This window comes from Periophthalmus magnuspinnatus, chromosome 20, assembly GCF_009829125.3.
Source record: "Periophthalmus magnuspinnatus isolate fPerMag1 chromosome 20, fPerMag1.2.pri, whole genome shotgun sequence".
Taxonomy (NCBI): domain Eukaryota; kingdom Metazoa; phylum Chordata; class Actinopteri; order Gobiiformes; family Gobiidae; genus Periophthalmus; species Periophthalmus magnuspinnatus.
Genome location: NC_047145.1, coordinates 15,595,096 through 15,607,778, shown reverse-complemented (window position 1 = coordinate 15,607,778; position 12,683 = coordinate 15,595,096). Strand labels below are relative to the sequence as shown.

General features: G+C 40.1%; 1 protein-coding gene across 3 annotated transcripts; it reads right to left on the bottom strand.

Annotated features, from left to right (window-relative positions):
- Window positions 1–306: 306 nt before the first annotated feature.
- On the bottom strand, window positions 307–11,476 carry agtr1b (angiotensin II receptor, type 1b). Of its 3 annotated transcripts, XM_055230207.1 has the most exons (4): window positions 11,324–11,476; window positions 9,108–9,228; window positions 7,693–7,814; window positions 307–2,221 (listed from the first exon to the last, which is right to left on the bottom strand). In XM_055230207.1, the coding sequence occupies exon 4, from the start codon at window positions 2,118–2,120 to the stop codon at window positions 1,029–1,031; it is 1,092 nt and encodes a 363-aa protein (XP_055086182.1). In that variant the 5' UTR covers window positions 2,121–2,221; window positions 7,693–7,814; window positions 9,108–9,228; window positions 11,324–11,476; the 3' UTR covers window positions 307–1,028. The 3 variants fall into 3 exon arrangements, with proteins under 3 accessions (XP_055086182.1, XP_055086183.1, XP_033841900.1); XM_055230208.1 differs by having other exon boundaries at window positions 9,108–11,471; XM_033986009.2 differs by having other exon boundaries at window positions 7,693–7,958; window positions 9,108–11,436.
- Between the last annotated feature and the right edge of the window lie 1,207 nt (window positions 11,477–12,683).

The following is a 12,683-nucleotide window of genomic DNA, read 5'->3' as shown; positions in this document are numbered from 1 at the left end:
GCAACATGATGAATCAAGGTCCTAGGTAATGTGAAGTTAATCATTAAAAACTAAATTTTCAGATTCAAACTACATTCCCATGTTGGGTAAATGAGAAGAGAAGTGCAGGGACTTGGCAGAGGGACAGTCCTTGTTTGTACATGTGGCAGGTGTGTTGGCAAATGTTATTCATGTTAACGTTGCCCTAAACTATTGTTAAATTCGTATTTATGTCAGTCTTTGTTTAAAACTGAAAAAAAACCCCACACATTTGAATTACATTAATGTTTTGTTTTTTTAAAATGACACTTTCAAATTTTTTTTTTTACATTTTATTCATATGTCTAATGACTTTTTCTGTTGTACACTTCAGAGTAGAAAATAAAAAAAAAGATTTTCAACATGTTTAAATAGCACAAATACAACCACCACGAAAAAAACATCCACTTAACAACTTATTTACACATGACAATTGATACTTTTCACTGTATTTTTATATAGTATATATCAAATAACAATATTAACAAGAACAAAATCCTTCATATCACACATACTACTGAATGTTTTCAACTTGAAACAACACACTTAACAAATGTCCACAGAACTGCCTGAGTGAGAATTATGACTACATGATAAATTCTCTCTTTTTTGTTAATAATTGGACATGATACAATTGTGCACAATGAGTATAGCGTCACTGAACTACAAAGACTGGGTGCCATCAAATAATGCTGCACATAAGAACAGGTTTTATGAGGTTTATGTGGTTTTGATCTAAACACTGTGTAGCAGGGAACTGTACATGTATTTAAGGTCTACTAACATTTATTCCACAGGCTTAAAGGAGAACGTTTGCCAGCATAAATGTGACTTGTCTAATATGTTTCAATGACACAGCTCACAGACAACAATAACATTGTATAATGTAGTAAATGTCTATGAAAGAACAATACAGTCACTCAGCAAGAGTCAGTGGGGCTTTCATAGAAGATCTCCCCGCCTCTTTACCAGATGCACTGCAGTGAGGAGAGGTAAACTCACTTGACTTATCATTTAATGTCAGAAGAAGACTTGTTTTTGACTGTCAGACTGAGTGCCTCTGAGGCTCTGAAGGACAGAGCACTCATTTTGGAGCTGATGCTTGGGTGAGCTCCACGGACACTAGCGGGTGCACAGTGCAGCAGACGCACCAGGTTTTTACGGAAGTTACGGCCAACAAATCCGTACACAATGGGATTAACACAACTGTTGAAGTAGGCAATGCAGATGGTAAAGGGCATGGCAGTGTCAATGATTTCCAGTATGCGACAGTCGGTCTTTTTAAGCTGGGTCAGGAGCTGCATGAAGTGGAATATCTGGTGAGGCACCCAGCACACAAAGAAGGCCAGGACAGCGGCGGCTAGCATGCGCAGCACCTCATCGTCCCGGGACTGGGAGCTCTTCTGGATGTGCCTGGCCCCAAGTAGAGCTCTACCGATCAGGCAGTAACAGGTGATGATGATGATGAAGGGTATGAGAAAGCCCAGCAGGGTCTTCATCAGGCTGTTGGCCAGCAGCACCTGCTCCAGGCTCTGCACGTTGTCCTTGGTGGTGTGCAAGATGGCACACACCGTCAGATTCCCGTTGTTAATGTTGTGAATGTCTCTGGTGAGGGCAATGGGCACACTGAGCAGCAGAGCAAACAGCCAGATGAGCACACATGTGATGCGAGCATACAGCACTGTGCGGAACCGCCGCGAACTCACAGGATGCACTATGGCCAGGTAGCGGTCGATGCTGAGTGCCGTGAGGAAGAAGATGCTGGTGTAGAGGTTAAAGCTGGCCAGAGCTGCAGCGGCTTTGCACAGGAATGCTCCAAAGGGCCATTGGTAGCCTGTGGCAGTCATCGTGGCCCACATAGGCAAGGTGATGAGGAAGGTGAGATCTGAAATGGCCAGGTTGAGCACAAAAATGTGGGCCACTGTTTTGAGTTTCATGTAACAGTATATGACAGCCACAACCATGCTGTTTCCCACAATGCCTATAATAAAGTTGCAACCATAGACGATTGGTACCATGGTGAAGATGAAGTCGTGATTCCCAGACAATCCACATGTCAGATTTATTCCATCACTCTCTGCTCCTGAGGTTACGTTCTTCATCTTGTTTTAGAGTCAGAGGAGGAGTAATGAGAAGGAGGCCTTGGCAGCAGGGTGTGTCTGCGTTGACTAATACGGGCCTTGGGCGAGGGCCTTGGTAGCTCCTATAAAAGAAATAGAACAAAAATGTCAATGCAATCTCAGGGAAGAACCTTCATTAGCAGTGGCACGGCCCATAAACGCTAATCCACACGAGCAGCCATCAAAGTGCTCACCCTACACTAGCTCATTAAGAACGCAGACATTAAAGCCATCCTGACGCTTTATGTTATTTCTGTAAAATAAGACCCATTAAAAACAGATGTTGTATGTTATTCAATATTCCAGAAATGCTCCTTAAAACATTACTCTGACAGTCTGCATTCTGCCTTTTCCTTTAAAAGCTCCCTGGGCTAATAAACGGCAACAGTAAAACGGTACAGTGTTTTTGTCAAATGGCCCGTCCATCTGGGTGGACCGTGAGCACCCGGAAGGAGAAGCGTTATGCCTTGTGTTATGACCTGTGTTAATGAAGAGCGCCTGGCAAAGTGCAAGCTCGGATAACAACACCATTAAACACAGAGGTAGTGGAGAGAGAGGGCTTAGGCTCCAGTCACTGTAAAAGACATGTCACGTTTCGAACCCTGGGTGAGCAGAGATACATTGTACCCAGCATGAGAACTTCTAATCAGCACACACCTAAACAAACACGACAGCAGGGATGCTGCTCCATGGAAACTTTGCTCTGTGAGAAAATCAAACCTGCGTGCTACTGCAGAAAATAGGCCTCAGGGCAGTTTGTGCTTCATTTGTAACAGACGAGCAGGGATAAAAAAGAACTCCGTCTCTTTTTGGGAGTCTACCGGAGGAGCCTCATTAGCTCTGTTAATGTAATAATATTAGCACAAGGCTCTATTGCAATTATTACAGCGGCTGAGGAGGATTTATTCATGGTAGTCTTAATTGAGATGACATTATAAAAGTTCAAAGCTTAAGTAAAGAAACTTCCTTTTCCTTATTGTTTCAGCTCAGTGTATTACTACTTAACCTCACACAACTGTGACTGAAATTTTGGCCAGCCCATAGGGAACACAACACCTGACCTCCTACACCAAAGATATGAGAACTATTTCACTAAAGGGCGCCCCACTGGTGAAAAAACACTATTGCATATCATAACACAGAGGGTATATATTCTATACTTTTACTAACAATTTACAAATATACTACATACAACAGATCATCTATACTCTATATTAAAGTATTTTACACAATCAACGCAATGCAAAACTCTGGCTCTAAAAAATAATATATGTGATATTTGTATTAGTTAACAGGTGAACCCATACAAAAAGGAGTGAACGCTGGTGCCTTTTGCAACCACAAGATGGCATGCTTTCTTAAGTATTTTTTATGTGGGTTGAACCTACAGAGGCCACTCAACAGTTTATATAGAAAACCTGTTGATTGGTATTGTGTAGTCTAAGTTGTTATGACATGTAAACATAATATTTCAAAAAGTGCTTATTTTGATGATAACTTGAGAAACTACAAATATCTGCTAACTTAGTGCATTCCTCCAAGGCTGTGGTTGGCATTAGTCTGTCTGAGCTCCTCAGCTAAGGCTATTTTATCTCCCAGAGAAAGATTAGACCATTTTCCACCAGGTTTCTGTATGAATTCTTTGAAAAACCCTGTGAGCGCTAAAGCAACAAGCATATCAGTTACAGATGTGGAGGCTGGAGCGTGTGGACGGTGTGTGGCTGCCAAGGGCAACAGAATGATGAAATATCAATGTTGTGCAGCCTGGCATAGTAAGTGCAGTGTAAAGCACCAATGCAGATGTCATAGCTGGGATTCTCCTGACATGTCTTTTTCCTATACACTAATGACTTTAACAGTTGCTGGCTGTAAATTTGATCAGTCTAGGAGAGACAAGAATACATGCCAGTTTATAAGGATTAAGAGGAGATAAAATATGACAGGGAATGCCTTTTGCTATAATTGGGTAGGCTGACATTTAAAGCACTAGTATTTTTCCGTGAGGGCAGTGGGACGTAAGCAGGGGAGTTATGGCTCACTACATGCTGTACATAAGCACGCCCATAATAAAGGTTAGTGGCATAAACACAAGTCTCGGAAGCAGGTCTAGTGTATTAGTGTGGGGCTAACAGTGAGAGTGATACGGGTGCATGACAGAATGACAGCCATAAACCCCGGGTGACCACGGACAGGAAGGTAAACACTCGCTTTACAGGGTCCACGGCAAAGCTGCATCCTCTTGGACAATGTGCTTTATTTGCACGCACTCCTTACAATGCTTGCATAGAAGACAAAAATAAGCAAAGGGGAAGCTCTGCAACATTTTTACTACAAAGGCAATTCAATGACATCATATTTATTTAAAGTCCAGACTGTGCGTGTCCTGTCACTTGTAGTAACTCAGAGGGTTGGATCTGGAACGGAAATACTAGTATGTTTTTAAACCTATACTAATATATGCAAATCACTGTATAGTGTCGTATAGACTGCAAGGAAAGAAAATGCTATTTGGGAATTTATTTTTAAGATATTGGTTTGCTTTGCCTGGCATGTTCCACTGTACCACACCAAGCTACAGGTTAGATCTGTGGAGAAGTGAGCTCAGAGTATAAGAGTGCATGTCTTTCAATATATTTTTGAGTAGAGATGGAAGATGAACAGGTGATCTGCAGTTACTTATTTCTACCTTTAACATAACCTAAGGTGCTTGAATGTGTTTTAACAGAGCTGTATTATATTACCTTGGATATGTTGAATATATTACTACACATTTCATATTTTACATTTCTTATTCATTTCACTATATTTTTGTTGTAGGGCTCTATTGAAAAACAGATCATGCGTCCAATGTTTTGCCCTATAAAAAAAGGTTTATAGTAAATCATATTTTTTCATGAATATTCCAAATATTTCCATTACTGAAAACTTGTATGGTGCTAAATTGGGATGGCCTTTGTGAAATCCTGATACAACTCTTCAATCCACACGTACCCTTCTCCTCATTCATTCTACTATATATAATAAACTCCCATCACTATTAAATTACATTAACTACATCCCATCAAAGTGGCAGAAAAGTGGCTGTCAGTCCACTAAACTAACGTAACCCTATGTCATTCAAAACATACCGCTAATTAAGACTGAAAAAACAACATTCCAGCCCTAATCCCATTTGAGTGTCTTTTCATGCACCCTGTTCCGGGATCATGGGAATTTCTTAAAAAAGCAAAAAGGGAAAAGTTTAAATCTGGAAGGAAGCAGGAGGGAGGACTTGGGGTGAGTTTCTGGAATTCTCACCAACAGAACTATCTTGACCCTCTTGGTGAGTGGCCTGACAGGAGCACCACCATCTGGCCGGCCTCAGAGCGAGCCACTAAATCTCTGCTTGATGGAGTTAATGATTTATACCTCCCCATTAACAAATAAGGACTCATCGCAAGAGCACACAACCCGGGCCACTACATAACTATCTTCACATCTCACCTCCATCAGATCCTCTAAGTCAACAATCACTTCCTCTGCGGCTCTGTCCCCCTTTTCCTGTATTCTGACCTTCCGTTAGAACACAATGTTACGCACAAAATCCATTTTCAACACTTGTGGAGTGCAGGTGTGTTGAACAATAAATTTTATTCTATTCCCTCCACTCTCATGTCTTAAGTTTTCCTCAATAAATTACCTGCGTATCTCCCCCAGGTGTCAATATTTGGAAAGATATAGGTCAGATCTGTGGAGAGAAGTCCTCGCTTACAATAAGTATGCACGTTTTATAATAATATCAACACTGTGGAATATTACAAGCAAAGGTAAAGCATCTCCATGGAGACGAGCAGGTGGCAGAACTCCTACGAGAAAGGTTACACAGTGCACCTCATTATAAATCAAACAAGTGAAGCAAACACAGGTCTTTTCCACGTTACATTGGTTATATATGTTACAGTGGCCTTTACTTGTGACCAAAATGTAAATAACCATGTCACATAATCTATTAACCAAGAGCTGGGGGACCTGACTTATGGTTGCAGCTAATGGAAATATTGGCCCCAGAAAGATGATCTGGTCTGCATGTTTTGTTTACAAATCTGTTCTTTTTGTGTCACTTAAATTAAACAGAACCTGCTCCTGCGACTGAAAGCATATGTTATCTCCCATAATGCCATTTGACATGCATTCTGCAAAAATAACAAAACCAGAACATAATCTATAAATTCAATCAAAATGGCAGCTGCATGATGGGAAGATTATTTAAACAGGATTAGAATTAGGATTAGACCATTTTAGTATTTTCATATTTCCTCACATTTTCTATATGTCTTATGTGTTCTTCCTCTTGACTTTCATATGCCCCCACACTTTGTCTGAGGATTACATTTCTCATAAGTGAAGACTTTCAGTAGTTAATGTTTATTGGACACCGGATTGACTGAGTTCTGCAATAACTTTGTCTTGTCATTTATAGGCTCTTCTAAACTTGTGTCTTCTCTATACTGTCATCTATGTAAAAAGTGTAGTGTAGCGTACTCGACTAAAAGCATGTGTTGTGTATGATTAAAAAAGTGAAACTGCAAAAAATTATTACAATCCACTAAGTATACAGAGAAGTACTAGAAACAGCATATTTAATAGAGAAAAGACAGATTAAACGGCCCAGTCACTTCCAAAACTTCAACTAACTCACTCCATCCCAGTAGTGGAACGCAATAAAGTAAAAGTAGTAAAAAAGTAAAAAAAATAGGTATCTATACATTATTTCAATACATTTTACAGTGGGTTCTTTTTACTTTCACTTCACTGCATTTGAGAGAAGGTATCTGTAATTTCTACTCCACTACATTTTTGAACTGGGCTGAAAAGTAAAAGCATATTTTATTATTGTTTGAGACCTGCTAAAAAGGCTGAGGATTTATTTTTAACACGTCCGTAGTTTGTGCAAACAAAAATAAATAAAAACAGCTAGAAAAAAACATCAATACAATTGTTTCTGTTGAACAAAATTCAGTACAAATCTGTATCAAAATCAATACATCTGAAACTTTATTAGATCTCAAAATCTACACGAAATACTTTTACTTAAATACTTTTATTTAAGTAGATTTTGTCATGTGATACTTTTACTTTTAAGAGAGTTTTTTTGCTCTGGTATATGTACTTTTACTCAAGTAACAAAACTGAATACTTCTTCCACCGCTGCTCCATGCATTCTCAATTCTGCTGTTGTCCATTAATAAACCTTTATAACGTTTAAATAATGAATAGACTAATCAAAGATTTGGTCGATTAACACAAAATCAGTCAATTAATAAACTTAACGAATAAATACATTTAGATTTAAGGACTGCAGCCCTAGTGGGACGTTAACTCAACAATTAGAACACGCAACAGGTGGCATCAGTGACAATGTTTTTGTGATACAGAAAGACATATACGCATTATGATGTAAAAATACAGGCGAATGTTGCTGCTATTATAAATGAACAAATATGCAAGTCTGAATCGACTCAATGAATAAAAAGTAGTGTTAAAGTTGTGAAAGTGTGTATATGTGATCTCTTACCTGAGCTGCTCAACCAAATGACAGTTGCTTCTTTGGTAGGGCTGCGATAGGACGACCACCTCTGTGCCACTGACTGCTCCGAATCCAACTTAAGTGGTGGAGCGAGACGAGCAGGAATACGCCTGACACACAAAAACACAGCCTCAGCCCCCTCCTTCACTCCTTCCCACAGCACACACACGCACACACGCACACACAATAATCAACGCTGCATCACACCAGTCAGGCAAGCATTGTCCATTTCGGTCTGGCTCTCACCCAGCAGCCTGCACAGGGCACAAACATAAACAGCACGTTACACAATAGCTCCCCCATGTCTTATCTTGTTTTTGAGTCTTCCTTTGACTGTCACAGAAACACAGTGTTCTGAAGATATTGGACACATCTGATCAAAGGTGGGTAGTTACTCTATTACATTTACTTGATTCACTTTTAATACATTTGTACTTCTCAGAGTAGTTTCAGACACCATACTTTTGCTCTTATTTGAGTAAATGTTTTGGTTAATATCAAATTATTTTAACATTTTTGCACTCTTTCAGATATAACATTTATCCTTTGAAAATGCCAGATTATGAGCATTATTTATTGTTTTGTTCTTTCTATTACATTCACTTTATAGTATAAATCAGATGTTATGTCCACACAGTTACTCTTATATTACTCATTATTTCAGTAGTAGTTTCCCCAAATACTTTTTACTACTTTATACTTCTACTTGAGTAATATGACTTTGGACTAAGTATACTCTTAGTTGAGTACACTGTTGTCTACCCCACCCACCATTTGAAAATATTTGTCTTAATCAGAGCTGTTGAGGCCCGTTTGAGTGTTATTAAAGCAGTAACACACACATGTAGCACACATTTATAGAAACGCAATTCTATTACATTTGCATTTCTGCTTTACCACCGTCATTAAGTCTCACCCCACAACAAAGACTGTCCCGTGGCCCTGCATAAAAGGAATAGTCGACTGTCTGATTGTGACTGGTCCTGTCAACACTTTATTAATAGCAGCTGCTAACCTACCCTTCTCTTACATTAGTTGGTATCTAGGGCTCAGGAAATGGGAGCACTATGCATAGCCCTATTCTTCTGGAACAGTCTACAGTTATTGAGTGGGTGACCATATATTGGATTTTTCATGCAGGTTTTCATCACTCAGTTCAAGGAAAAAGTGTAATTTAATTTGTTAAGAGATGACTAAGCCTATGACTCCTCTTCTACTACACTTTGTGAATGTGACCAGTCATAGGTGGACAATTATATGGAAAATGTGGAGCTGGTATCAAAAAGATTTTCTATTTTTAACCATTGTGACCAGGCATCAGGAACAGGTCTGTGCTAAAGATATTTGCCTCTCACTCCTCTTCTCTATGGCCAGGTCATGACAGGTGTTGAGAATGGGCTCACCTCTCCCCCACACTGCGGCGAAGGCTGTGATTTCAGCTGTCGCAAAGATGAATAGTGACGGATGATGTGGCCCGACTGTCATCCTGTGAGTTTCAGTGTGGCCAGTGTAGAAAGCTCTCCCCTGGTTCAGCACAAACAAGAAAAGAAAGGAAAAACAAACACTTGGGCCTAAGTGGGGTCTCGTTTGGTGGCTTTTGCTCACTCAGGTGTAACCTGCTCATTGGAAAACAATCACATTCACTGAGCTTTGAATAGAGCACAGGCTCAAAGGTCACACCGGGTCATCAGGTACAAACCGTATTTGTACTTTACTACAAATACCAAGCATGCACCTGTGGCCTCAAAGCTTATTTATATGAAGGCCTATATTAAGAGGAAGAATATCTCCTGCCTCACACAGAAACAGAGCCATTTACACCTCCAGGGCTTTGATCCGATCTACTATACCCTCAATACTCTGAATGATAAGAATCATGCATTATGTTGTATCTTGTATCCTGTCACTGCACTTAATAGCTACACAGTGTATGACATCTCTGTCTCACTGTCGCCAGATTTAGATCTGTCTCTATCTACCCAAGAGAGCTCCCAGGAAGTGCAGCGCGAGTTATGCATCAGTCCTGTATCTCGCCTGCACTATTTTACACATAACAAATAATTCAGGGACAGGATGTTGTTGCAACACCACACTACACACTGACTTACCACAGTCATGTTTAAGCAGAAACACATGCACATTTAAAAATGGACATCTGCATCTCGTACCTTTTTGAGCTGTTCTGTGGTCTTCACTTGGGGTGGCGTGCTGCCAAAGTATAACTTCATTTCTTAGGAATGAACTTCATTTTGTACTCCAAAAACATCCAGATTGTTTCAAAATGCATATTGTGCAACATCTATGAATCTGTTGTAACCAAAGAAAAAGCCAAGAAAAAGTGCAATCTATCAAGTGTGCTGTAATCCATCAGTGCTGAGATGTTGAGGCCAGTAAAAGGACAAGGCTGCACCACAATGGCTTATTACACTCTGGAGGTGTGATAGTAGCCAATGTTCTTGATAATCAAATCACGCTAACTGGATTAGCTATGTCAGCACTTAAGCTATATTAGGATGAATTGATGACTGTAGTAATTACTGGAAGCAGAGAACACTGAGAGGAATGATAGAGCAAAACAGCACTGACAGTCAAATGCCAAACCCTGCCACCTGCTCCAGAAAGACAATCCTGTGTGAGCTCAGATAAGGACACACCATTTATCGGCAAATATGGGACATGGGACATGGATATTAGGACTCTGGAGATATCTACAATTTGGAGAATTTGGAGCAGCCTATAATGACCCATGAGTCAAGCAAGGCGACAGCTACTTTTAGAGCATAATAAACTGTTCAGAATGTTTCAGTGATAATGATGAAGTTAAGAATCTTGACTTTAGTAAACAGTATTGTTTGGCTTTCACTTGAGGAAGAATGTGAATGTGCCTCTAAGTTGAGCCCTTTCCAACACTGAACAGTGGCCGAGAGCCTGTGGAGTGGAGTCTACTTGTTCTTTGTATGGAGAACAACCCAAATACATGCCTAGTAACCGTCCAGCAAGCTACTCTTACCCATTTGTTGGCTGGCCAGAAGCATTAGTCAAAGGCTGGGTCAAATGCAAGGCAAATATCCACACAACTTATGACTATTCTTACAATTATGGTTTTAGCCTAGGTCTATATATGTTGTTTTGCAGGACTTGTCTACTCCATCTGAAATTATATAAGAGCAGGAACATCCAGGTGGACCTCATTAGAGCAGCAGTCCCATGTAGTTTTGTGCAGTGGTGTAAGTTACACCTGTATTTGACACAGAAGAACATATTCATTGATAGGGACTTTGTGTAACATTACCTTACATGGACCGGCCAGAAATCTCTGTACTTCTTGTGATATCTCTGGGGAGATTCTGTCAGTCTACACTGTGCTAAAATATTTCAATAATGTATATTAAATGTAAATAACCAAACGTTTGTTTTTACTGGTGTTCTAGATATTTTAACAGATTTTAAGAAGTTTAACATTGTTATGTGCCACATTTGCTCAGTTTTGCACATGCGTAAATGTTAGACCTATCGAAACAAACAGAAGATGCAGGTAAACTCGTCTTGTATTAAGTTTCTCGAGTCTTATGTTTGTAACCTTTCGTTTCGTTGCGTTTTGTGTTTTGCATAGGCCTACCAGGACAGTCCCATGGCTGCAGAGGCGCTGCTGTTGTTACATCAAACATTGGCGCTCGTCTTGGCAACATCCACGTGGAGAGCAGCAAGAAGACAGAAACTCTCCTCAGGTACAAAATAAGTTGTTCAAATGTTGGCCCAACGTCGCTGGCGCACAGTTAATGGATAACAAAATAGGCTTAACAAAAATCGTTACGCATTGACAAACTGTGGACATGGTAAAGGTCGCAGTTCAACAACACTGAGTTTGGTTTAATCTTGCTTGGAGTGTGCTATCATAGCTGTCAAATGTATTGTGAGTTTGCGTCATTATCACGGCTGTTTGGCACTGTGTGAAGGCCCTGCGCACAGTCATGTTCGGAGCCTCCTTTTTGCTAATCTGCTTGGAGTGATTCATTAGGCCAGATGATCCATGGACGTGCCTCAAGCTGTTAAACTCCAGGAGCAGAAAAAGAAAATAAATTAATGAGTTAGCGACTTAATATGGCCTAAAAGTTTATTAGGTTCAATTTTATGACTTTCTTGACTATCTGAGTAAACTCTACCTGTGCATTTAATGTGCATTGCCTATAGTTTAATTTATAATATAATAATCTAATATTTTACAAAGGCTAAAGTTATTCAGTGTTAGGATCCTTTACAGTCTTTGACAACAGCAGTCACTTTGGGATGACCCACTAGGGACTTGTCCAGTGTGACTTTAACAAGGTTTTTATTTTCTCAGTGTGCTGTGGAGGTGTCAAGGACAACCCATGCACCCTTCTGTGCAGTCAAGGCTCCGAAAATATTTACTGCTCTTACACTGCATAGACCTTGTTAGTGTTGTCGCCACAGTCAAAATGGTGTTTTGTGTGGAGGATAAAAGGAGCCAGTGGTTTGTGTAAGCCTGTAACCTGTGGAGATTTGGATCCGAACAACTTTCCCTTCCCAGTTTAAATCCATCTGAGGATCATGGAAACCAATGACCTTGGGTTCAGCAAGACCATGTAAAATTATGTGGACAGTGCACTCCTCCTGATCGGAACCACATACAGATATGTCAAAGAAAACAAGTGTGCTAGACAAACAGGAAGTGTCCAGAGATTGGGGTAAAGTGGAGTGAAAGCCGGCAGTGGGCCCCTCAGAGACACATTGTTTAGGCCAAGGTTGTATTTGGTCAAAAAAAGGAGGGATGAGAAAATCCTGAGTGGGGTGATGTGGGAGTCCTGAATATTCTGGCCTAATATAAGATAGGGATAAAGAAGACTGCATTAGAAATGTTTTGCAATGGTGTAGTCATGCTGCTGTGCTCGTTACTATCTTCCAGCCAAAGGAGCTTTATAATATGATCTAATGGAGGAGGAGGAGGTAATGTTGCCTCC

Excerpts from the sequence above, each read along its gene's own strand:
- agtr1b (XM_055230207.1), bottom strand. The coding sequence starts at position 2,120 with ATGAAGAACGTAACCTCAGGAGCAGAGAGTGATGGAATAAATCTGACA.